General features: G+C 42.1%; 2 protein-coding genes across 5 annotated transcripts in view; both read left to right on the top strand.

Moving 5' to 3' along the window:
- ARHGEF9 (Cdc42 guanine nucleotide exchange factor 9) overlaps positions 1-27,474 on the top strand; it is a gene marked incomplete at both ends in the record, with an annotated part of 229,194 nt that overhangs the window by 7,718 nt on the left and 194,002 nt on the right. The gene's annotated exons all lie outside the window — the stretch shown is intronic.
- Positions 15,606-16,209, top strand: LOC307069926 (uncharacterized protein; the record flags this gene model as incomplete). The annotated part of the gene is made up of 1 exon (XM_079728263.1): positions 15,606-16,209. Exon 1 carries the CDS (start codon positions 16,030-16,032, stop codon positions 16,207-16,209), a length of 180 nt encoding a protein of 59 aa, XP_079584389.1. The 5' UTR covers positions 15,606-16,029.

Genomic DNA, 27,474 nt, shown 5'->3' with positions numbered 1-27,474 from the left:
GACTAGCTGTGTGATTTGAGGCAAGGGATTTAACCGTTCTAAGCTTTAGTTTCCTTATATATTAGTCAATGTTCTCCAGAGAAACAGTACCAGCAGGATATGTGTGTGTGTGTGTGTGTGCGTGTGCGTGTGTTTACACAGTTGACGCTTGAACAACACAGATTTGAAATGCGTGTGTCCACTTAAATGTGAATTTTTTTTTCTTCCAAAAATACGGACTGCAGTACTATATGATCCATGGATGTGGAACTGTGGATATGGAGGAGGGCTGTCTGTAAAGTTATATGTGGATTTTCAATTGTGCTCTTGCTCAGCACCCTTAACTCCTGCATTGTTCAAGAGTCAGCTTTATAAATAAACACACACACACACACACACACACACACAGAGGGAGACAGGGAGAGGGAGAGAGATTTATTTTAAATAATTGGCTCACGTGATTGTAGAGATGCAAATCCCAAATCTGTAATGTAGGCCAGCAAGCTGGGAAGAGTTGCAGTCTGAGTCCAAAGGCAGTTTGCTGGCAGAATTCCTTCTTGCTAGAGGGAGGTCAGTCTCTGTTTTATTAAGGTCTTCAACTGATTAGAAGAGGCCCACCCACATTGTGAAATATAATCTGCTTTACCCACAGTCCACTGATTTAAATGTTGATGTCACCCAAAATAATACCTTCACAGAAATATCCAGAATAATGTTGACCAAATATCTGGGCATTGTGGCCCAGACAAATTGACACATACAATTAACTATCACAACTTATCAGTGAAACTGAAATAATAGTAGTACCTGGTCATTGGTACTATTGTAAATATGAAATTAATCTATGTAAAGCACTTGGTACAGTGTATTTCACATAACAAGTGTTCAATTAATGATCATTTTTATTATTTTAGTACAATAATAATCCCTCACTTTTTTTGGTATTTTGAATTTTCAAAGCACCTTCACATATGTGAATTTATGTGGGCATCACAACACTCTTTATACTTAAAAGTTGGGGAAACTAAGACTGGGAGAGATGAAGTATCTTTTCCACACATCTATCTTCAAACAGAGCCAGGATGAGAACTAGATCTGTAATTCTAGAGTGGTTCCTTGAGTGTTACTCTCCCCGCTTGCCAGGAGGGGATTTTTGCTTGGCTTCCTTCATTCCAGAGGTAAGGGGTATCAGCAATAAGATCACGAATGCAGTAGGGCTTGAGGATCATAGCTAACATTTACCAAGCCAGCGTTCACCTTGCACCAAGCACTGCGCTGCTCTAAGTCTTTTGCATGTGTATCTAGTTTAATCTTCCGAACAATCCTATGAGGTAGGCATGAAACTGCCAGGTAGGTTGTGGAAGAGAGCAGGACCCTCAGGCCACATGCTGAGAACTCAAATGACTTTTGCCCCTTCCTCCCTCACCATTATAAATACCAGAGATTGTGAAAACTCAGGGAAGCCATTTGAGTGTTTGTGAGACAAATGTATTTGGGTGTGTAAAGGTCAATGAAGCCTGGCAGAACACCTTTTGTGTACATAGCAGGCACTCCTGTGAATATTTGTGGAATGGATGAGTGAACTGATGAAGGAGAAGAACCTCAGGCTGCCTGTAGCCAACCATGCCTGAAGCTGGCCATAGACAAGGCAGAGGCATTTGCAGTAAATATTCCTTTTTGCAGAGGTAAGATGTCCCTGAACCAGCCAGGCAGTTAGGTGAAGGGAACAGGCTGAAATGGGAAGCTACAGAAGTCCTTCCTGGGAAAATTGCTTAACTCTTCTGGATATCAGGTTACTAATATGCAAAATGGGGCCCTTCTCTCTCCCTCTCTCTCTCTCTCCCTCTCACTCTCTCCCCCTCTCCCCCTCTCTCTCCCTCCCTCCCTTCCTCCCTCTCTCTCTCTCCTCCACACACATGCACACAGCCACATAGACATTTCATTCACTTACTTAATAATATTTATTGAGCATCTGCTATGTACCAGGCACTGTCCTAGACACTGAATGGTGAACAAAACGGGCAAAAATTCTGTCCTTGTGGAATGGATTTTCTACTAAGGCAGATACATGCTAAGCAAATGATTCCATAAAGCATATACTATGTTCTAAGTGCTAAGGAGAAAAAATACAGCAGGGAAGAGGGATAAGAAGTATGTGTAGGGGGGGTTAAAATTTTACTTTCCTATTTCTAGCTGCACTTCCCTCACAAGGTTGCAATGAGGTTAAAATGTGATAAAAGGCCTATTTAAGAAGCTGTGAAGTTCTATTTAAATGTAAGCTGCAGTTATTCTTGGGGGATAATTTTTCTTGATCGTTATTTGCTGTTCTCTTTTCCATCATCAGTGCAGTAAGAGTTCTGGTCTAGAGGACAAGAAACTCGGGTTATAGTCCTGGCCCTGGCATGACAGTTTATTAAAAATCCCAAATGTATAGAACTTTACAGATTCTAAAGTACTTTTCCCAGAACTGGGTTTTCTGGCTTTTAATTCTTTGTTCTTTCCATTCTCCCATGAAGTGGTGAGAGCTAAGTCACTTTCCTTCTGATAAGCAGAATATTCCCCTTATGTAAAGTGGGAACTATTACCCCTCACTCCTTGCCAGCCTTCTTGGGCTGCTGTGAGGTGCAAACCAGATAATATCATAAAATGAGCCTGTAAGGGCTGTTTGCTGTGATCTGGAGAATTGGTACTCCTGCTTAAGTGACTTATTTTGTACTTCATAAACTGGTTATATGTATGCAGGGGGGAGAGTGAGCCTTCAGGACTGAGTGCAACTTTCTTTCCTTTCACAGAAGCTGCTAAGGATAGCAGAGGAATCAATGAACCTCAGCACCTCCTAGAAATAAGAACAGTTATACAGAAACATTTAGCATCTCATGATGGAGTGGCAACCACTCAACCACTGGTGTGCAGCCTCTTTTCACCACTCTGCTTTAGAGAAGTGGGAACCAGGACTAATCTGACATTTAATACAGAAGTGGCTCATGACCTTTAAAGACCTCCACTTGCTGCTTAGATATGATCTCATTCAGAATGCTGGAGGTGAGATGGGGAGCATTGAATAAGAAGAATCTTCATTTAGTATCCCCCTCACCTTTTTCTACTATAACAATTCTTCTTTCCTTAACCAAATGGTTTAATCCATAGAGCACTTCCAAATTCATGATTTCATCATCTTTTTGGTAGGCACTATTTGTTTCTTCTATTTATAGATGAGGAAACTGAGGCTCAGAAAATATATTTTTTGCCTAAAGTTGGGGGCAAAGATAATATTCAAACTCTCAAATAACAGTAATTGTTAGCATTTACTGAGCATTACTATGTGCCAGGCATTGTTCTAAGCACTTTACATGTATTCACTCATTAAACCCTCACCAAGAACCATAAGAATCTCCCTGTTTTTCATGTGAGGAAACTACAGTACTGAGAGTCTGGGGCTTGCTTAAAGTGAAGGGCAGAATGAGTACCAGGGCATTATACCATTCTCCCCATTTTAAAGATGAGAAAAGTGAGGCTCAAAAACATTAAGTAACTTGCTCAAGGTCATACAACCAGCAGTTGTCAGAACTAAGGTTGAAACTCAGCAAGCTGACTAATCCCTGTGTTCTGAACTCTCAAACTATACTGCTTCCTTCTAAGTGTAGGGCTCTTCGTAATCGGGTTAATTGAAGCAGAGAGAAAGAGAAAGGGGGAGGGAGCTTATTAAGATCACAAAACATATTTAACATTTTTAAAATTTAATTTTAATGAATGTAACAGTCACATGGTTAAAAAATCAAACAAACTATGAATATGTATACAGTGGGTGACCCCTATCCACCCAGGTTCCCCCATTAGAGTTCACCAGAATTTCTTTATGTAGATATAAGCAGATACAAAAATACTTTCTTATTTTATTTCTTTTTCACCCCCAAAATCACACATTTTATATACTATTCAGCATATTTCTTTTTACATCCTTTATTGAAGTATAATTAACTTACAATATTATATTAGTTTCAGGTGTACAACATAGTGATCCAATATTCTTATACTTTACAAAGTGATCACAACGGTAAGTCTAGTTACCATCTGCCACCATACAATGTTAATAATGTTACAATATTATTGACTATATTCACTATGCTGTACATTACATCACCATGGCATTTATTTTATAACTGAAAGTTTGTGCCTCTTAATCTCCCTCACCTATTTCACTCATCCCCTCCCCCTCCCCCCTCCCCCCGCCGACAATCACCAGTTTTTTTCACTGTATCTATGGGTCTGTTTCTGTTTTGTTATGTTTGCTCATTTGTTTGTTTTTTAGATTCCAGATATAAGTGAAATCATACAGTATTTTTCTTTCTCTGTCTGACTTATTTCACTTAGCATAATACCCTCTAGGTCCATCCATGTTGTCACAAATGGCAAGATTCCATTTTTTTTCATGGCTGAGTAATATTCCCCATTTTCTTTATCAGTCCATCTATTGATGGACACTTTCGGTTGATTCCATATCTTGGCTCTTCTAAATAATGCTGCAATGAATATAGGGGTGCATATATCTCTTCAAATCAGTGGTTTTTCTTTTCTTTGGGTGTATACACAGAAGTGAAATTGCTGGGCCACGTAGAAGTTCTATTTTTAATTTTTTGAGGAACTGTTTCCTATAGTGGCTTTACCAATTTACATTCCCACCAACAGTGCACAAGGATTCCCTCTTCTCCACATCCTTGCCCACAGTGTCAGTTGTTGTCTTTTTGATGACAGTCATTCTGACAACTGTGAGGTGATATCTCACTGTGGTTTTTGATTTGCATTTCCCTGATGATTAGTGATGTTGAGCATCTTTTCATGTATCTGTGAACCATCTGTATGTGTTCTTTGGAAAAATGTCCATTCAGGTCCTCTGCCCATTTTTCAATCAAGTTGTGTTTTTTTTTTGATATTGAGTCTTGTGAGTACTTTGTATATTTTTATATTAACCCCTTATCAGATATATAATTTACAAATACCTTCTCCCATTCAGTAGGCTGCCTTTTCGTTTTGTTGATAGTTCCTTCACTGCACAAAAGCTTTTCAGTTTCATGTAGCCTCATTTGTTTATATTTGCATTTGTTTCCCTTGCCTGAGGAGACAGCTCCAAGAAAATATTGCTGAGACTGATGCCAAAGAGCATACCACCTATGTTTTCTTCTAAGATTTTTATGGTTTTAGGTCTTACATTCAAGTCTTTAATCCATTTTGAGTTTATTTTGGTATATGGTGTGAGAAAGTAGTCCAGTTTGATTCTTTTACATGTAAATGTCTAGTTTTCCCAGCAACATTTTTGAAGAGGCTGTTGTTTTCCCCATTGTATATTCTTGCTTCCTTTGTTGTAGATGAATTAACTATATAAGGGTTGGCTTATTTCTGGGCTCTCCAATATATTCCATTGATGTATGTGTCTGTTTTTATGGCAGCACCATACTGTTTTGATGACTGTAGCTTTGTAGTATAGTTTGAAGTCAGGGAGTGTGATACCTCCAGCTTTGTTCTTTTTTTCTCAAGATTGTTTTGGGTATTTAGAGTCTTTTGTGTTTCCATACAAATTTTAGAATTATTTGTTCTAGTTCTGTGAAAAATGCCATTGTTTTTTTGTGTGTGTGTGTGGTACGTGGGCCTCTCACTGTTGTGGCCTCTCCCATTGCGGAGCACAGCCTCTGGACACGCAGGCTCAGAGGGCCGTGGCTCATGGGCCCAGCCACTCTGTGGCATGTGGGATCTTCCCGGACCAGGGCATGAACCCGTGTCCCCTGCATCAGCAGGCGGACTCTCAACCACTGCGCCACCAGGGAAGCCCTAGCCATTAGTATTTTGATAGGGATTGAATTGAATCTGTAGATTGCCTTGGATAATAGTAACAATGTTAATTCTGCATATTTCTTTTTTGCACATAATGTATCTTTGAGATATCTCCATATCAGTCCACAGAGAGCTTCAGAAGTCTCATCTTGGCCCTCACAAATCTCTGCAAGCCTCTATCCATCTGTGTGTCCTGCACACATCTTTTCTTTACCAATCTTTGGTAGTGTCCAACTCTCTTTACATCTTCACTCAGAGCCTCACTTCTAGACTACCTTGGACTTCTATAGAAAATACAGTTCCTAAGTCAAATCCTTAGACTCCCTCTGACACATAATCTAGCATCTTACAAACTCCCTAGTTGAACTAACCCCCTCCTCTCCTACTGCAGTTTCAACTTATTCCTATCATCTACCTACCTACCTACCTACCGATCTACCTGCTTATCTATGTAATGCTTGTCAGGCATCTATTCTGAGCAAAACTCCATGTTTAATTTGATGATGAATGCTTAGTGTCCTTACTGCACAGCAGTTTACAGTTTAAATGAAGCCTGTAAATAAATAAACTTGGACATAGGAGTCAGAAGGGTAGCTGGTTGAATGAGTCATGAGGCCCCAAAATGGAACTGTCCAGGAGATTAGGCTCCAAAACTAAACACTAGTCCTCAGGGAAGCATTCACTGCCCATCCCAACCTTGAATTGATACATTATTGGGTTTGGCTTTCCCAGAAAGATACTGAGCCTGATATGAAAGCATTGTACTTCCTCTGAAGGGGCTTTTAGACTCACTGCTCTTTTCCAACCATTCTTTTCTAACCTGAGTAGAGGCAGGTTGTTTGACCCACTAGCTTGCTTGAAATAGAACTGCAACAAGCACCTCCCCCACCCCAAAAAGAGAGAAAGAAATAGGCCTGAAATAGATGCATGCAAAGGAACTGGAGGAAATTGCTGTTCCTGGGTATTTATTCAGAGATGTATTCAGTCTTTGGACACAGCAGGGTGGTATAGGCAATTTTTCTTGAGGGAAGGGCTTCCTTCTTAGTGGCAGTCTAGAATGGCTTCTGCCAACAAGGAACAGAAAACCAAAGAGGTCCTGAAATTCTCAGCCTGTAATCTGGAACTTTTAGTCCCTTTTGGAGAAGTTCTGGCTAACGAAGGCCCTTGGGGGAGGGGAGGCAGTGCAAAGGTTGGTATTCACAGGCCACAGCAGAGAATAATTCCATGATACATTTCCTCTACATCCTACATTGTGAATCAGCAGGACTATGCTTTGGTCTTCATTCATTCATTCATTCATTTACCATTTAGTTATTTAATCATTTAAAAATATTTATTGAATTCCAAGCACTGTTCTAGGTGCTAGAGATAAAGCAGTGAACAAAACAGTCTCTACCTTCATGGAGCTTACATTTTATAAAGGGAGAAAATAAACCAATAATTATATAAAATTTCAGGGCTAGAAAGAAAAGCAGGATAATGGAATAGAGAGTGATGGTGTGGTTCAGTTTTAGAGAGTGTGGTCAGGGATGGACTCCTTTTGAAGAGATGTAATTAGAGCTAAACTTCTAGACAGCTAGGAGAAAAGTCCTCAGGCAGAGTCAAATTCTTAATCTTATGTCTGCTTTTCCCCATAAAATGCCACCCCCACAACCACACAATTATATGCAACTTTATTCTTTAACTTAAGCTAATCACTCATCACCCTTTCCTCAGAGTACCCCACTTGGGACCAACTCCATGCCTGCCACAACTTTGGCAAGACTGTTGAAATTTTAAAACAACCAATGATTAATTTTAAGTTACAACTGAAAACAAGTCATAGCGTTTTGAGTTTTAAGGAAGTTTAAGGACTTGTTTGAGGTCATACGATTACCAAGAAGCAGAGGCTGGATTTACAGCCAAAAGTTTTAGCTTTTCTTCCACTGCTTATTTCACTTTGCCATGAGCTTCTCAAGGCATTGTGGGGGCACAGCAGCACATGCAAGTATCAGCCATTTTAGGTGAACATGAGTTCACAGATAGCTCTTCCTAAGGTCCAGTGTTTAGAATAAGGGAGGTGACAGTTTCACCATACTCCCCATTGTCACTCCCACCTGGATATGTGTTCTGAGGGCTGTGTGGACAAACTGACAAGCAACCAGCCTGGGGAGGGGACTGTAAACCATGCCATAAGTGGAAGAGCTTAAAGAAATGGTCATGTTTATCTTGGAAAACAAGTGTGTGTGTGTGTGTGTGTGTGTGTGCGCGCGCGCGTGTGGGGGTGTGTGCGGGTGTGGGTGTAAGGTGGGCATTCAGGAGAAATAAGAGTTTGAACCCATGATAGATGTCTTCAAACACTTAAGAAGACTATTGCTTAGAAGGATAGACCTTTTTTGCATCGCCCAGAGGATAGCACTCTAACAAATGGACAGAAACCATAGTATAGGGAATTTTAGCTCAAAATGAATAATGGCTTTGGAAGCTTCAGGGTGAGTTCTTTTTTGTTACTGAAAATATTCCAGTGGCTGCTGAACAAAACTCATCAGAGAGAGTGGAGAAAAAAAGGTGGGCTTTGGAAGTAGATCTCAGTTTAAACCTTGCAATTGTTACATCCTACTTGTATGGCTCTGAGCAAATGATGTAAACATTCTTAACCTTAGTTTTCTGCTCTTTAAAATAACAGTAACAATTACTTCTTTTCGGGCTTCTGGGAAGAATTAAATAAAATGACATGTTGAAAAACCTAGCACCATGCTTGCCCAAAGTAGATGTTTCCTCCTCCCCCTCCACTCCCCCTACCCCATCACATATACTGTAGAGAGAATTCCTACAAAGGGAGGTTGGAAGGAAATAACCTTTTTTTCCCATTTCAAGTATGAAATTCTATGACTTGTTCTATAATCATCAACAAAAACTTTATTCATTATCTGATTGTGCTTAGGATATTTTACTGTATGACATTGAAATTATGTGTGTTTGTGACTCTTTTCCCTACTAGACTGTAAGTTTCCTGAGAGGCTCTCTGTACCCCTTAGCTGTCAAAATAACTGCTTATTGAATTTAACTGATTTGGGGGGTGTGGTGATCTCTGTGCTGAATAACTGAACTAACCAAGAGTTCCTGTCCTCAAGGAACTGATTCTCCTAAATAGAGCTGACATTCAGTGAATGTGCAAGAGCATCTAGTCATATAGATAACCAAGAACATGAACAGACAGGATTCAATATCTTCAGGCTGCCTGTGGCAAATATCGGGGATTATCAGGTGGCTGAGGTGGGAGTTGGATGGCAAATAAGCAAGTAGCAGTAGGGGTCAGGACAAAATGTGGAACATTCCTTGGGTGTGCTTCCTGACAGAAGTGGGGATTTGTGAGCTGTTTGAACCATGAGGGGCAAAGGACAACCAGGTATTGGCTTTTCCCAGATAGAAGGCAAATATTTAAGACCTAGATATCTTATATCTGGGTGGTAGGCCACTGGGACTCCAGTAAGGACATTGAAGCAGTTTATTCCTGTGACCCAGGAGACATCATGTCAGATGCTACTGGAAGGTGGAACATGTGTCACCTAGTGGCATTTATACAGCATAGTGTTGAAAAGCATAGGCTCTAGAGACAGACTGGGTTGGGTTTGCATCTGGGCGCTACCACTGATTAGCCATGTGACCTTGGGCAAGTTATTTAAACACTATGCCTCAGTCCCCTCACCTGTAAAATAAGGATGATAATAGTATCTTCCTCATAGGGTTGTTGTGAGAATTAAAATAATATATGTAAAGGGCTTAGAACAGTGCTCAGAGTAAGCACTCTATGAGTGTTAACTATTATTATTATTATCTAATGAGGGCCTTTTGGATCCTGGGAAATATACTGGGTGCTTATAGTAATTTTAATGTGAGTATGGAAACATTTATATTCCAGACTATCTCATGGAGTGATTAGCTCCTCAGCAGTGGCTGTGATAGAAATAGTGATAGCATCTGGCTCAAAGAGATGAAAGAACTTTCCACGAACTGAGATTGTCCCAAAGACTAACAGGTTGTCTTAGGAGAGAGGAACCTCACCAACGTTGTGTGTGTTGGAGCTAAAGCTGGATGAGGATGTTACAGAAAAGATTGAAGGATGGAATTGGGGTTTTTCTATACCAAGAGATTCCGTGATTCCTTGATACTTAGAAGAAGGGCTGCCTTTGAGGTTGGGGCAGTGCTTTTTTAGTTTTTAACTTTTTATTTTATATTGAAGTATAGTTGATTAACAATGTTGTGTTAGTTTCACGTGTACAGCAAAGTGATTCAGTTATACATATACATGTATCTATTCTTTTTCAAATTCTTTTCCCAATTAGGTTGTTACAGAATATTGAGCAGAGTTCCCTGTGCTATATGGTAGATCCTTGTTGGTTATCCTTTTTCTTTTAGACATCCAGAATAAATTTTAATAAAACTATTAAAGTGACTATTAATGTTATTCCAGCATATGCCAAACTGATCACTAAGATGTTGATAGATTTTCTACATTAGTTTGCTAAGGCAGCCACAACAAAGTACCACAGACTGGGTGATTAAACAACAGAAATGTATATTCTCACAGTTTGAGCCTGAGATCAAGGTGTTGGCCGGGTTGGTTTCTTTCGAGGCCTCTCTCCTTGTCTTGCAGATGGCCACCTTCTTGCTTTGTGTTCATATGGTCAGCTCTCTGTGGGTGCAACTGTTGGTGGGGCAGAGCTTCTTGAAATGTGGGAGCCTCATCTAATTTTTTGAAATTGTGAACAGAGTTGAATGGTCACCTTATGCAGAAAGCTAACCACAAATAGGCTGGGATCAAATGTCATGTTCCAAAGTCTGAAATCTCTCAGAAGTACTTTCAAGATTCAAGAAATAAGAGTTTTGGTTTCTGCTCTGCCAGCAGTTAGTTGTGTAATCTTGTGTAGCTTACTTTCATTCTCTGGGCTTCAGTTTCCTAACGTAGAACATGAGGGTTTAGAGTACATTTTCTCTGAGGTCTCATCATGTCTTGCCTTCTGTGGTAGGAAGATATAATTCTCTGAGAAGAAACAAGTGGATGAAGGAGACATTCATGCATTCAACAGATGTGTATGAAGCACCTGCTAAGTGTCAGGTGAAGGACACCAGATTGACAAAGCATTGCATGCCATGCTGCAGAATTTCCCTTAAAGGCAGTGGGGAGCCATGGAAGGCCTTTGAGCAGAGGAGCTGTATAAACCAGGGTTCAGCTGCAGAAATTAAATTGGTCTAGTTTTTTCAGCAGAGTTTTAATATAGAAAATTGGGTGCTTACAAAATTTGTTGAAGGGCTGAAGGGGCAAGGTTTAGACTGGGCCTCCAGGAATGACTCCCAGAACAACACCAGAGGAGCTGTTTTCTCTGCCACGAGCAGAAAGGTGAGGCATCAGGAGTTTTGGGAACACTCCACCTGATTTGCAATCTAGGAATTAGGAATCTGCCACTGCCTTAACTATTGACTAGAGTAACATTATGCCTTCCAAATCCTCAGTAGCAAAATAAATAAATAAATAAATAAAAAATTTAAAAAAGTCTCATTTCCTGCTTGTACAAAGACACAAAGCCAGTGCCCAGACACTGGGACCTATGGAAATGTAGCATGGCTGCAGAAAACCCTAAATCCCCACCACTCTACTTGCCACCAGAAACAGCAGAAGTATGGTTTCTGCATTTTCACTTTTCTTCCAAATATTGTGCATATGCATATGATTGGCAGAAATAAATCACATCCAGAACACTGGATGCAAAGGAGTCTGAGAAATGACAGGTTGTTGTTGTTGTTGTAGTTTTCGGTTTTTAGCTTTTCAGCAATATAGGAAGGCAGGCTAGAAGGGGAGTGGCATGGATCCACAGCAACCAATATATAGTATCCACCATAGAATTGATAAGGGCAGAACTGCTTTTGAAATAGATAATTTGTTCAAGAGAGTAGAAGCTGAATTGGGGAGAGAGAGCTGCACAAGAGACCACAGTGCTGGCAGCAGGGAGAGAGAGGGAGGACACATTCCTTAAGGAGAAAGAGAATCATCAAGACTTACAGACTGGTTGGCTAGTAGCAAGGTGAGGGAGAAGCAAGACTTAGGGATATCTCCTTGGTTTTAGGCTAGTTCTGTGTGTGACATTCCTAAGGGACAGGGATCTCAGGGGAAGGAGGAAGCTGGCAGGGGTGGGAGAAGATGACTTCACTTTTGGACTTATCAAGTCTGAGATTCTTGTGAGATATTCAGGAGGAGATGTCCAGAAGGCAGTTGGAGATTCATCTCTGGAGTTCAAGAGAGCTACCTAGGGGTTATCAGCAGAGAGTTGTAAGCTCCCTGCAGGCAAGCACTTATATCTGTTTTATTTCCCCACTGGTGTCCTGTAACTTTGTTGAAAGGAGGCACATCAGTGTGTAATGTAGGTGGTAGGTAGTTAAAGCCTTGGGAATGGATAGGTCCATCATTCAGTGCAAGTATGAAATGAGAAGAAAAGGGGGCTGAGATTAGAAGAACCTTGAGAAATCATGCCCTTAATGACTAAATGAAGAAGAACCCAAGCAGGAAGTAAAAACAATATAACCAGACAGGTCATGTGGATGGTGTCCCCAAGGCAAATGGAGCATTTCAGGAAGGAGGAAGGCATCAACGGAGTCAAGAGGGAGAAAAGTCAGGGAAGATAAAGATGGAAAATTGGCCATGAGATTTAGCAACAAGTTGGTCATTTGTTTATATTCACAAGAAGTTGCAGTTTCTTATGGGACGATGGAAGTGAAAGTCAGGCTGCAGTGGGTTGAAGGGTCAATAGATGGTGATGTGGAGAAAGGATAAGATTGCACTTTCAAAAGCAAGGAGAAAGATTCTAGTTGTTTACATTATGGTACTGTCCTGATCACCAGTATCTGTCTCAACATAATCTAGAAGAGTGGCTTTCAAACTATGTTGACCATTGCCTGCTGTAAGAAATATATTTTACATCACAACCTAGAACATTTATATTTATATGTAAATAAAACAGAAGCTTCATTAAACAGTATTTATCCTAACTATATGGGTATTTCATATAAATGAAATCATATAAAAGCCTTTTGTGTCTAGCTTCTTTCACTTAGCATATTTTTAAAGTTCACCTATGTTTTAGCATATAACAGTACTTCGGGGTATTTTATGGCTGAATAATATTCCATTGTGTGCATATACCATATTTTGTTTATCCATTCACCAGGTGATGGACATTTGAGTTCTTCCTCTCTTTTGGCTATTGTGAACAATGCTGTTATTCATGTTCATGTACAAGTTTTTGTGTGGGCATGTTTTCATTTCCCTTAGGTATATACCTAAGGGTGGAATTGTTGGGTCAAATGGTAACTCCATGTTTAAGTTTTTGAGGAATGGCTAGCCAAAGTGGCTTCATCATTTTACATTCCCACAGCAGTGTTATGAAGGTTCCAATTTTTCCACATCCTTCCCAACACTTATTATCTAGCTTTTTGATTATAGCCATCCTAACATGTGTAAAGTGGTGTCCCATTACAAATACGCTATAGTAAATATCCTTCATTTGCATTTCTTGCATTTGATTTGCATTTTCCTGATGACTAATATATTGAGCATCTTTCCATGTGCTTATTGACAGTTTCTTTGGAGAAATGTTATTCAGATCCTTTGCCAATTTTTAAATTGAGTTATTTCTCTTTATATAATTGAGTTGCAAGAGCTCTTTATGTATTCTAGATACAAGTCCCCTTATCAGATATATAATTTGCAAGTATTTTCTTCCATTCTGTGGATTCTCTTTTCATACTCTTGATAGTGTCCTTCAAAGCACAAAAGTTTTTTAATGTTGATCAAGTCCAATTTATCTATTTTTTTTCTTTTGTTGCTTGTGCTTTTCATGTCATATCTAAGAAACCATTACCAAATCCAAGGTCACAAAGATATACCCCATTCTCCCCCTTTTGTTAAACTTAGCCACAATATCATTTACAATTAATAGTGATTCCTTAATATTATCAGGCTGTTCAAATTCCCATTTATCTCATAAATGTCACAAGTGTGTGTGTGTATGCATGCATACACAAGTTCCACCTGAATCAATCACACTTTTTTCTCCCTCTTTACTTGCTAAAGAACCACACTGTTGGTCCTGTAGTCTTTTACAGTCTGTATCCCCGTATTCCAATTTAACATGTTTTTCTGTCTCCTGTGTGGCCTATAAATTGATAGCTGGATCTAGAAGCTTGATCTGATTCAGGATTTTTTGTTGTTTTGGCACAAATCATTCGTAGGTGATGTGATGAGTCAAAATTTTAAAGTGAACATTTCTTTAGGTTTTATTCTATCTTGTAAGGCTAGGGGCCATTTTGCTTATGACCTGCATTCACTCAGAATTTCCAGTCACGTAGTTAAAATGGGTGACTGTCCTAGACTCAAAGATTTCTAGAGAATAGAGAGCAATTCTCATTCCTCTTCGAGTCTATAGTATGCTAGAAATTCCAGAAATTAATTTGTTCTATCCCTGGCTAATCTAGTTTCTTGCCCCTCTCCACCAATATCTATGTGTTCATGTTTACAGTCCTAGAATGTAAGAGTAAGAAGGGCCTTTAGAGATCTTCTGTATAATTTAGTCCTGGATTTTTGAGGGCCCAGGAGCCTGCTGTATTTTTTTTTTTCTGAGGTGAGGGTTCGGAGGTTTCACTGAATTCTCAGATAGGTCTAAGTCCTCATGTGGCAGAAGGGAGATGGAGGCCCATAGAGGGGAATGGAGTTGCCCAAAAGTCATACAGCAAGGTTGAGGTAGAGCTAGGAGTAAATCTGACAACTTCCTGTCTCTAGTCCAGGGCTTTTCCCCAAGTTTCGGACACCAGGTCACCAACACAGAACAGGGCAGTGATTTCAAGCAGACTGCAAGTTTTGTAGAGGGTTTTCCACTGCAAAGCTGTCTTCTCTTCCTAGTACCCAGTATGCCGGAAGAGTGCAAGCTGTCATAGTGTAAAGAAACCATAAGTAGGAAAGGAAATCTGACCCGCAAGTGCAGAGATATCAGAGAAAGACAAACAGATAATTTGGATAATTTGTTGAGTGGATAATTTGTTGGATAATTTGTTGAGTGTCCTTGTGGTTCTGTACACAGCACTGATTTGCTGAACTTATATAGCTAATTGTGAGTCGCCTATAAATACTTAGACAGTGGCCTAAAGGCATCTTTGCTTCCTCCTTGGCCCAGGCTCCAAACAAAGTGGCTGCAAAGGATCCCTTTTTCCCCGTTCCTTTTCCCTCCTCCCCACCCTTTTTCATTCCTTTCCTCCACCGTTCTCTTTCTTCATCGTAGTATCCCCCTATTTCTTCTTTCTCCTTCCCATCTTTCCTTTTCTTTTCCTCCTGCTTCTCATGGTCTTCTCCTCATTCCCTCCTCCCTCCCTTCCGTGCCCTCTCCCCTTTGGCCCCTTATGTCCGATCCCTCCCTCTTTCCCAATCCTTTCCCTCCTCTCTCCCCTCATCTGCATCAACCCATCCACAACGTGCTCCCCACCCCCACGCTAGAACTGGCATCCAGGGCCTCCAGCTGGGCTGGATGAAGCGGGCCTGCTGGGGGAACCGTGGGTTCTCCGATTGGCTGCCGCGGGTAGCACGCCAGCTCAAGTACCGCCCCCCGGCGAGTAAACGCGCCTCTGCGGCACCTGCTATTGGCCGGCGGGCCTGTCAGCAGTCTAGGTTGTGCCTCACGCAGGCGCCGGCAGTCTCTCGGAGAATAAAAACGTAGTCTTCGGATTGGGGGGGGTGGGGAGAGGAGAGGAAGAGAGCCAGCGAGGCAGGGATCGAAAGAGTGGCTGGCAGCCGGGAGCTCCGCGAGCAGAGAGAGCGTAGGAAAGCGAGCGAATTAGAAGGAGTAGGGGAGACCGAGACTGACCGGTAGCCAGCCAGGCAGGTGGACGGACGCACCCCCGGACAGACAGACTGAGCAGGCGCCGGAGAACCTCGCTCTGGTTCCCTCCGCCTTTCTCTTTGAAAGCCAGGATTTTGCCTTTTCCGTGGCGCCCGAGAGAGAATGCTGGACTCTGCCGACTTCAGCGCAAGCTAAGATTTCTCAGCTAGGGAAGAAAGATCAGCTCAGTTCTGAGAAGGGGGGAAGCAAGCACCCCTGTCCCCATTCCCCCTTCCCCCCCTCCCATATCAAACTCGGGCGCCAAACCCAGCCCTTCCCCAACCACCCTACTTCCTCCTCTCCTTTCTAGCATGGTGGCTGTATGGACAGTCTGACAGAACAGAGACTGACATCTCCCAATCTGCCGGCCCCCCATCTGGAACACTACAGTGTTCTGCATTGCACCATGACCCTGGATGTGCAAACTGTAGTCGTTTTTGCCGTGATTGTAGTCCTCCTGCTTGTAAATGTCATACTCATGTTTTTCCTGGGAACGCGCTGAATGGAGTCCAGCCACCTGAGCTGTTTGGAACTCTCGTTTTGATTTCATCCCGAGAACCGCCAAGAAAAAAAAAAAAAAAAAGAAAAAAAAAAGAAAAAAAAGAAAAAAAAAGAGAGAGACAGAGACAGAGACAGGGAAAGAGAGGGAGAGAAAGAGCAAGCTTTCTTACTCAGGGGGGAAAGCGTTTTGAGCTTCAACATGGCCTCGCTGTGATATGTATGACGTTGGTATATTATCTCTCCCTAAATCTTTTGTTATGTCTTGTCTTTTAAGTATGCCTGTGAGTGTAGTTGCTTATTGCTTGAGTAAAACTGTTGATAAAGAAATGCTTTCTATTTATGTGTGCATGTGTGTGTGTGTGCATTCTCCACCTATGTGACGTTCATGAAGCAAGCTCTGTGTTTTTATACAATGCCTTTGCTGATTGTGGTGTCTTGTCAATTCGTTTTCTTTAAAACTACCTTTAAATTCCATCACAGAATTTCAGTCAAAATTTCTCTCTTGCCATCAGAAGCGCATTTGGGTTTGTTTGGGGCAAGGGGGGTTGTGGGAAGAGTGTGATGAATTTCTGGCATCTTAGGGAAAACAGTATTGCACTAGATGTTTAGAGGGAAAAATTGATGCAAGGAATGAATTTAGGGAAAATGATTCTTCAGTCTCTAATGAGAAGCGAGAATTTGGGAAGTGATGTGGTGGGGTGCGTTGTGCTGGCAGTTGGTGACTGTGTTCTCTGAATCTTAATTTGCTGTACAGGGTTTACAATTTCCAATTTGGAAAGAAGCCACCTTTAAAACATTTTTAAAATCATTAAATGTCAATTTCTTTGGAATCATGGAATGGGGTATAAAAGCGTTCTCTGATCTTTATGAATTAGCAAGAGAAGACATTGACAGTAACTGTTTGGTTCTTTTTCCGAAAGATTGTACCTGTGAATTTGAGTTTGGGGATTTTCTCTGTATGTCCTCCAAAAAACAACAAAAGCCAGCTCTCTACCTACCTTGGGAATAATGTATTTAGATATGCCTCTTTGGGGTAATCTCATTTGCAAAGATGTTCTTGAACTACATTTTAAATAGAACTTGCTAGTGCTAATGAGAAAGTGGTTTTGTTTGCTTCCTTGTTTGTTCTTTAAAATCAGAAGTCTTTCTAATTAGAAGGTTTCCATGACAAAATGAAAGTATGTATCATGCTAAATTGAGAGTTTTGAGCACCCCCCCCCCAAAAAGTCTGGATGGAATGGGATGAAAGCTCTAGAAAACATGAGCTAGAAGCAGCATTCCAATTTGACACTTATTTGCGTGTCTGTATCTGGTGGTAGTGGTGGTGGTTGCTGTTAATATTGCTATTGTTATTATTTGTATATTTCTGTTTCCCCTAAGAAAGCTCTTGGCAAAGCCAGGAAAAAAATTGTCTCTGATGCCAGTGTGCATAATACCCCCCACCCCCCACCCACTGATGTAGGCAGGTCTTCTTCATTCTGTTTCTTACCTGACTTGAAAGAGTGCCAATTATGTCTCATGTAGCAATGAATCAGGGCACATACACATCCACACACATGTTCCCTCTACACCCATGTGGGCGGCTGTTCATGAGTGATGTGCAAATCTGCTGGCATTGTGCTCTCAAGTTCCATGTACTGTTGTTCAGACTCTTTGGAAATGATTTTGAAGGCTGTGAAGGGGGCTCTTGAAATTGTCCTGACCTCAGGACCCAAAGAGTATTATTTTATGGCTTTAGAAGAGGTTTTGAGCCTCAGGGTGTGCTGTCAATGGTTCTGTGTTGGTGAGCAACTGCTTTTTAAATTCAGTTGGTACCATGGTGTAAGCATGATCTGGGAAGTCTGCTAGCATTGACTCTTATTATTTACTCTTTAGTCCCTTTGTGGGAGCCCCTGGGTTGAACTAAGAACTTGTTTTTTGCAAAGAGAATCTAGTGAGTCCCTTTCCCCATGCCTCCCTGCATTTGCTCCAACAGTGTTGTCTAAAGTAAACTGATATTTTAGCTGGGCACTTTGTTTTGAGACAGTGTTGGAGAGTGAGGAAAGGCTGTAGGATGGGCAGCTGCAGACCTTGGTCCTCTCTGTTCAGTGACTGTTTGACATTGAGCAATTTTTTCCTCTTCAGTAAGTTTGGGATTCCCTATAACACTGGCATTTGGGGATGGTTGGACTATGTTCTTGCCTTCTGTGATTTTGGGTGTCCATAGGCAGTTGAAATCAGAGGCTGGTGAACTGGAAAGACAAGTGAAAAGGAAATGAAATGTTAATTAAAGGCTGATGGGAGTGGGGAGGGAGGAAATATCTGTTTGCTGGTATCTGGAGAAACTTAAGTTTTACCTCAGAGATTTTTTTACCTAGTTATGTGGGAAGAAAACTGGACTACAACAATAGAATGCTTTTTGATTTTTTTCCCCCAAGGGGGAAAGGGTTCTCCAAGGCTGGTCTTTGAGCCAGGTTTATGACAAATTATGTGTCATGAAATGCCACAGCCTTCACCTCTGGGTGCCTGACAGACCCTTGGCAGAAAGCCTTTGGGAATGTATGTGTGTAGGGTGTGTGACAGTATGTACGTGGGTGTGTGTGCACACCCTACTCTGTGTGTGTATGTGTGTGGGGGGAGGGGTGCACACTCCTGAATGTGGATGGGGGTTGCTTGTGTTGGGAATGAGGAAAAACAGCAGTTTCACAGTTCTGAAAGGCCTCCTTGTGCTATGGCCCATAAAGATTTGACTGGTTGCTAGGATGGATGAGTGTCCCGCCTACCAGCTTTCCCCCTACCACACACAGCTTCAGAGTAAAGGGGTGGCTTGAAAGAGCCCTTTCATCAGTAATTTAGTTTGTGAAATGGGTAAATATTTTTCAAATTAACATATCTCTAGGCAAATAAGGGGATGTTGCTAGCCAGATGGCAGGCCACCCTAGAGCAGCTAAAAGGGAGTTTAGGAAGTAGAGAGCAGGGTGACTTTTTACTTGTGTGAATCCTAAAGGTTTGGCATTTCTACTTCAGACTTGTGAGGGTATGCAAAAAGAGAAAAGAGTGGGAGAAAATGAAAAATGCAGCTGAGAGGAGCGGAACCCTCTGCATTTTGACTTTTTTTTTCCTTTCCTGCCTCTTCATCTTCCCCCTTCTAAGACTTTCCCACCTCCCTTGATATAGCCTCCTCTCTCTCCCCCACCATCCCTACTGTAAGTGGGCTAGAAGGAAGAGGGCTTTTCCTCTCTGATGTGTCCCAGCTATTCCTGACAAAGTTCCTTGTTCCCTTTCCTCCTCTCTGACTCCTTTGTAGAGGATAACTTTTTGCTACCAGCTCAGGAATTTTGGCTCCCAGCTCCCCACTAGGGGATTCAAGAAAATGTCCTCAACCAGTATCCTAGCAACTCCTGCATCACTCAGCTCCTGCTGAGCTCCAGAGCCCACACTTTAAATGTCCAGGCACGAACGCCTCTGGAGCAAGGGGGGAGCTGGCAAGCAGGACTTGAAGAGGTGCTTTTGGGGAGAGGGCAAATAGAGAGCAAGATCCTCATTGCCTGCAAATGCCTAGAAAACATATCCACAGAAGGCATACAGAGCTTAGCTGCATCCCAGCCATGGGACTGTTTATCGGAAGGCTCCTGGGTTCAAATCCCTCTATAGTCACCACCTTCTCCTTAAGATTAAATGAGCCATTTCACAGCCTAGCTTTAGTGCAAGGAGGTCTGCAGGCCCTGAAAAATGTTTTTTGTCTACCATGCCTTTTGGCTGACACAGGGAGGCAGTGAAGGGATAGCGTGGTGGGAACAAACTGAGCAGTGCTTTACCCCCCATTGAGACAGCCTTTATCTGTCAGAACCTGTAACATCTGCCTCTACACTGTGCCCCAGTTTTGTTTGTGGCTAGAGAACCCTGCCCAGCCCAGCTGCAGTGTGGAATTTGCTTTCTTTTTTGTTTTGTTTTATTTTTGTTGTTGTTGTTTCTATGTTGTTGGTCTCTGAATAGTTTCCAGCTGAGATGGCTGGGCAAATTGGAGAGGCCAGTTTGATTATTGGTTTGGTGAACAGGGCTTGGGCCCTGACTCAGATTTTCTCATCCACTTGTATGTTTGTGTGTGTGTGTGTGTGTGTGTGTGTGTGTGTGTGTGTGTGATTAAGTTGCTAGGGACCTGAGGGATCCCAGTGAGCCTTTGGGTGAGGTGCTCTTCTGCCCTATGGTGAGGCCCAGACTGAGAGTGCTTGGCTGTGATCAGAGGAAACACTCTGGCAGTTGCAGGGATGCTGCCAAAGCATGTCCTCCTTCTTGCCTCTGTTTGCCATCTTGGCCTCTGCTCTCCTTGGCCTGTGGAGTACTTGCTCTGGACAGAGACATGATTGGGAATTGAGCCTGTTCTCCAAAAATAACTGCCTCCTCAGAAGACCTCCCACAGACCATCTGGCTTCAGTCCCAGTGGCTTTGCCCCAGGAAGTGGGATGGAGGTGGGGAATCTTAGACTCTCGAGCTCTTATTTCTAGCTCTGCAACTTGTTTAGGCCAACTGAGTCTCTGGCTTTCCTGGAATCCTTGATCAAAGCTTAGCTCTTCTCATGTCTACCCAGAGTATTTCCTGTCATTAGGTGGGTATAGATACTCAAGAGTATTTGGTATGGTGCTTTGCCCTGGCACCAAAGTACTGAGTGGAAAAACTAGAAGGAGGGAGGGCCTAGTGGAGAGAGAAGACTCAGGAAACAGTCCAGTAATGACAATACTAAAAATCCCTTGTCAGTGGATGGGCCTATAGGGTTTACAGAGCAATTCCATATCTTTTCTAATTTTGAGCATCACATCAGCCTTGTGAAGTGGATAGGGATAATTGTTATTCCTGGTTTTAGAGATGAGAGAAATAAAAGAGAGATTGGTGGGATGGGAGAGTGAGTCTGCCTTTCAAATGGAGAGTGGGAGAGAGTCAGAGTTGATCATTCCCAGCTAGTGTGAAGCTGGATGGAGTCAGGTGGAAGGGGAAGAGTGTGAGTCACCCCTGAAGTCATACTAGCTTCCTCAGGTACTTGCTTTCATTTTTAGTGCTTTTTCATACCTTTCATTTATATAGCAGTTTTGCACAGAATTCTTTATTCAATAAAAGGTTGCCTTTTAATCTTGAACATACATCAAAGAGTTCCCTTTAGTCTTATGAAAACTCACTATTTGGGATCTTCAAGGAGAAAGGCAGTGTGAATTGGTGAAGTCTAAAATACAGAATGTTTTGAAGGAACTACAGTTTTCATACAGTTGTCCTTCCTTTTAAAGAACTCTAATTTTTCTATATATATATATTTTAAATGTGCTGCCCAGAACGGATCATGCTACTCCAGGTGCCACCTGATCGGGATCAAGTACAAAGGGACTTTGATCTGTCTGTGAAATATTTAATATTGCTACTGGTTCTCAATCCTCAGTGAACATACAGATCAGCTGGAGAGTTTTTAAGTACCCATGCCAAGTCTCCACTCTGGGAGAGTCTGATTTAATTATCACGGGATTGGTCCCAGGCAGCTTTTTTTTTTTTAAATTAAATTTAAGGCTCCCAAGGTGATTCAAACATACAGCCAGGGTTAAGAGCCTTTTGGGCTGTAGGCACAAAGCCTTTGCTGTCTAGTCCAGTCCTCTGTGCTGTTGTGAAATTGGCCTTTTGAACCAAACTTCAGGCTTTTTTGAACCAAACTCATTGAATTTTGTTTGGTTGATCCATTACTCTAACCTTTTATGGTTTTTTAAAATTTTGCTTCATTGTGCCAAAACTTAGCAGTTCCTTCTAGCATTGCATCAGTTAAGCTTATTTTTTTGGTTGGTCTATTCTAGCTTTTGGCATTTTAAATTTCTTTCCCCGTAATGCCATGAAACAGATTAGCAGTCTCTTCTAGCATTGCATCATTTGAACACTGAATAAGTATCATCCAAGTTGTTGATTCAAAGAAATGTTTAATATAATAGGGTTAATGCTAGCTCCTCTGGCAACTCATCAGAGCTGCCTCTTGGAGTTGGAGCTGGTTAAGCTTTGTGTATATCTGGTCAGCCAGTGCAGAATCCACTGGGTGCTAACATCATCTATCCTGTCAACATGTTAATGAGGATAATGCGGCATGATGGATTTGTTGTATGCTTTGTGGACATCAAGATGTATGCTAGTTTCATAGCGATCATCTACCAAGGCAATGACCCTATCAAAAGAAGGAATATGAGTCACTTGGCATCTTACCCCTGGTAAATCCTGTTGCAGGCTCCAGGGTTCCCTAAGTTTTTTCAGTACCCCCAAACCATATGTTTCCTAATTGAGTCCAGAATTTGCCTGAGGGTCAGTACCACAACTGTAGGTTTTGTGTACCACTTTCTTTTCCCCTCTTTGGAAAAGCGGGACATCATAGATTTAGCTTTAAAAGAATATATTTGGTTATATGTATAGCTGATTCACTTTTTTATAAAGCAGAAACTAACACATCATTGTAAAGCAATTATACTCCAATAAAGATGTTTAAAAAAAGAATATATTTGGTTTTCAAACAGTTTAGGAAACTCTTTGTGTGTGTTTCTCTTGGTTGGCTGAATTGTTTCCATTTACACAGTGGTTCTCAGCCTTGGTTGCACATTGGAATCACCTGGGGAGTTAACAAGACTAACAACAATTCCTAAAATCTCTGGGGGAGATCTGATTGAGTTAGTCATGGTGAGGCCCTGGCATCAATATTGTTTTAAAAGCTCCCTGAGGTGACAGGAATGTTCAGCCAGGGATGAGAATGACTGCTATGTTCAAAGGAAATGTCAGCTCAGCCTGAATCTGGCTTATCACACACATGAATAGGCAGGCTTCACAGATGGTGAGATTTTATTCTAGGATTGTGGGGGCCTTGATGAATTCTAGGGGCTTGTGCCCACCTTAGAAAGGAGGACTCAACCCTGGAGAGTGAGTAGTCCGAGGACTTATTTGGATTTTAAATTATCAGCTGTGAGATGGTTTGAACCTTTCAGGAAAATAGTTAGTCCCTATGCATTTTCTATAATAGTGCAGAAGATTCTGTTCATTTGCTGGGTGACCTTGGTTAAATTACCTCTCCCCTCTGAAATTTGGTTTCCTCATCTGTAAAATAAGGTCAGGTGGATTAGATAGCTTCAAAGATTTCTTCCAACTTTAATGACCTGTGCTTACTTTGTGATTAATACTAATGATCAAAATGATTAAGCATATCATTCAAAACCAGTAGGTAATCCAAAGATCTCTTATAGCAGGTTTGGAATGCACAGGGTGATTTTAGGGGGTAATAGACTTGCCTTCCTAATTATATTTAGCTTAGGTTTCTTCTAGGACAACTGAACTGTAGGTTGTATTCATTGAGCACACACTGGTTGCCCACAAGGAGGGGAGTCCTACAGTGAAATGAGTGTCAGGGGGATGCTACTGTGGGATTTAGTATTTGTTGTTAAAGAGACATGTTGCATGGATAATTGAGAATTGCCTCTTATAGATAAAATACCAGCCTCATAGTTCTGGGAAAGCCTAGGAGGCAAGCGACAGGCTTCTTTGATACCCCAGAACCCCTTCCTGCAGAATTTTAAGTAGCCATTCATTTAATTAATACTACTACTACTGTTAATAAGAATTGAAATGAATAAAGTTTCCTAGTTATTTCATTGGCTTTTTCTTCAAATCTGGAAGTAGTTGAGGAAACTGATGCACAGTGAGATTAAGTGACTTACTCAAGGTCACACATTCAGAAAGTGGTAATTCCTGGCCTAGAACCCAGGCCTCTTGACAGCAGATCTTTGCAGTTCTTCCAGTGTAGCCTGCATAGTGGACTCTGTGGTCAGAATGTGGTCATGACTCTGAGAATTGAAAAGCCGCCACTGACATAGAGCAGAACTCAAGAGGAAACTTTGAAGAAAGGAACAAAGGGACAACCTGGTGGAAAAGGAGACATCAAGGGAGGGATTTGTCTGAGGCCAGTTCTTTCTTGTTCTTATCAGTCTTCTGTGCTAATTTCAGGCCCCTGACAAGAACTGGGCGTTTGGTCTTTGAGCATCGAGGTTGAGAGTTAGTAGTAGTGAAGAGGGGAAATTATGCATGCATGACAGAGAGACAGCATATGGAAGGCAGTTCTTTAGTAGGAGAAAAAAATGGCCTTGGGCCCCCTAAGAGCAAGCTGTGGCTCTGTACCTACCTTGCTCCCAGAACTTGATCAAAACCCTTCCCCACTAGGCCTCTGTTTGCATGTCACTAAAATGAGGAGTAGATTTATTAGAAGAATCATGTTCTCAAATGAAATTTGAGCCAGAAGCTTCTCTATAAAACCTGAAAAAGCAGAACTTGTCCAGTTGAAATGGGCCTGGGACAGAAGTGGCGGACAGAGTCTAGAGTTCCAGACTTGCAAGTGCAGACCTTATTCATTAGGGGAATTAGAATTAGAAGAGTGGGGAAGGATCTGCCCAGCTCAGCCAGATTGCTTGGAAGATAGGACAACCTTGGATGTAGGAGGCGGGGTGGGGGGTTGTCTTTCATTCATGTGGCCAGGATTCACATAGAGAATCACATAGGGGCAGAGATTAGAGTACCTTGGAGATCTGCATGCCTCTCCCTTTTCTGTTTTACAAGTGAGAAAATTAAGGCCCTGAAGGGGAAAGGGACTTACCAAGGTTGCAGTGATGGGTCTGGGTTCCTGAGTCATCAAATCAGGCCCTTGCCCCCTATAACCTACTACCTCTGCTATAGGGTTCTGGCTTTATGCTCTCTTGGCTGTATCAGAGACCTGAATGCTCTCTCAGGTTCGGTTGGAGAGAGAGAGCTGACAGAGAGGCTGAGGGAACAAGAGTATTATGTAACCTCCTAAAGGGGAACAGGCCTGTCAGAGCCCTTAGGGTGCCAAGCAGTCAGATGGGGGTGGAGGGAGCACAGAATCTCCTGCAGACTACATCAGTTCTTCTGAGGCAGGGAGCCCTGGATGCAACACCGTGTTGCTCAGCCATCCACCCTCGGGGTCCAGAGGAGGCTCGCACCGTGCGTCCATAGTCAGCTCTGGGAATAGTTCTGGCAGCTCTGATCTCTTTGTCTGCCTGCCTTCATTAGAGGAGAGAAAGGATGCACCTCCGTGCCCAGCTGGCTGCAGGAAGGATGTGCTAAGAGCCCACCCCCACCCCCTCAGAGTGTGGTGCCTAAAGGCAGCATCTACTTTTAGCTGTTCCTCCCACAGCCTCTCCTCTGCCCACTCTCTTCCTTCCTCCTCCCTCTGTGAACCCTGCTGGTTGGCAGGAGGGCTGGGCAGTGGGTGCTTTGGCACTGGGAAAGAGGCATGGTGGAGCCAGGCATCCCTAGAAGAGGCTTTGATAGAGCTGGCATGGTGGGAAGTCTCAGAACAGGCAAAATGATGAGACTCCTTCGTGTTTAGGGCCTAAAGGGAGTGGAGGGATTTATTAATTTCCTTTGGACCTTGCAACCACCTGAGGTGCTTGTCTTGAGAATCCAGATTGAACTGCATAGGAGGGCTCAGGAAGATTTATTGGATAAAACATGCATAGACACTTTCTCTACTTGGATTTAGAGAAAAGCAACTGGGTCTAGTGGATGCTCGCTTGATTCTTGACTCTGTCTCTCTCTCTCTCTCTGTCTCTCTCTCTCGAACATTGTCTTAAACTTCTCAGTGGGTTTTGCACATTGTCTCACTTGATCTTCTCTGTGGCCCTGTGAAGTAGGTAAAACTGGGATTACCTGCATTTTACAGATGAGAAAAATGAGGCTCAAGGATGTATCGTCATATATTGCCTGATCTGGGCTCAAGCTCTGGAAGTTACAGTGCCATTTAAAGTCATTCCAGACAGCTGTATCTTCTAGAAAAGGGTCGTTACAGCTGTCTTGAGTCCAATTCCCTCATTTTGGAGGCTAGGGAACTAGGCTCAGAATGAGAAAGGGCTCACCCAAGGAAACACACAGTATGTTTGAAGCAGTACTGGAGCTAGAGCATTGCCTTGCAAGGATGTGAGTTCCTGGACCCATGAGACTTGCAAGCTGCTCTTGTCTTTCAGGGATGGTAAGGGAAATCTATATGGTGTGATAGAAAGCAAAGGATCACTGAACTAGTTGTCTGTCGTTGTTTATCTCTGTGACCTTGGGCAAGTCACTTAGCCTCGCTGAGTTGGTTTTCTTTTCTGTTAATTGAGGCTGATAATCCCTGAGACCTTTCTGAGGCTGAAATCTCTGGGTGCCTGCTGTAGTGGAGGGGCCTGACACTTGGTAGGCTCTCTGGAAAGGATTTGTTAGTGAAAGGCTTACACCTGAATAAAGAGGGGCCGCAAATATGAACTTAGTTGCTGGGTGACCTTGAACAAATCCCATTGTCTTTGTGTCTCATTTCTCTCTGTTACAACGTGGAGGCCTCTTTTACTTTCCTCCCTTGGAAGGATAGAATCCCTATGTCCCAGCCCATGTCTTGGGTCATTGGTGGGAAGCTGGGATTTTTTTTCTTTATAAGAAGCTTTCTTTTATTTACCCCCAGCTCCACCCACCTCGCAACCTGGCCACACATGGTGCTATGAATACCAGACTAGCTTTCTCTCTCCCTATCTCCTGCAAAGATAAAAGAGGAATGTGGAAGAAAACCAAAGTTAATTGTGTTTTTATTTAGTGCCTTCTCAAGTCCGTCAAGCCAGAATCACCTAGGCACTTGGAAATTAAAAACCAATTCTTTGCTCCCAGGCCCTTAGCTAGAATTTGTGATGAGCATTACTGGATTTCATGATATGATTAAGAGTTATGTTAGAAATCGCAGGCTGTGGGCAAATGACCTAATTAGAACAAATCTGCACTTTTCACCTTTATCTGTATCGTTTTGTTTGGAAAATTCTCATTGCCCCGGGGACAGGGCAAGAAGATAAAGGCTATTGTATAGTTTTTTGTTCCTGACACATTTGTCTTTTCTCACAATTCTATGAGGTGAGCAAGGCCAGGATTCTTCCCATTTTATGGCTAAGTAAATTGAAACTATCAGTGTTTCCTCTTAAAAGCAGTGGTGTACTAGAAAGAGCATAGCATATATAGTTAGCTGTTATCAACCCACCCATACCAAATGGCCTTGGGCAAGGAGTTCATTCTAAAGATGCCTTCTGCACTTTGTTTCTCTTATGTCTTGTTATAAAAGTTAATCAAGATAGCAGAGAAAAGTAGGCAGATGTCACTATATAACTCTGGCTAGGTTGGCACTGAACCACTAATAGGCAGCTCAGGTACATCTATTTGACCTATGATAAGTCCACCCACATATCATCCAGGGATGCATGAG

This window comes from Hyperoodon ampullatus (assembly GCF_949752795.1).
Source record: "Hyperoodon ampullatus genome assembly, chromosome: X".
NCBI classification, from domain to species: domain Eukaryota; kingdom Metazoa; phylum Chordata; class Mammalia; order Artiodactyla; family Ziphiidae; genus Hyperoodon; species Hyperoodon ampullatus.
The sequence above is the reverse complement of the archived record's forward strand: the minus strand, read 5'-3'. Positions and strand labels throughout refer to the sequence as shown.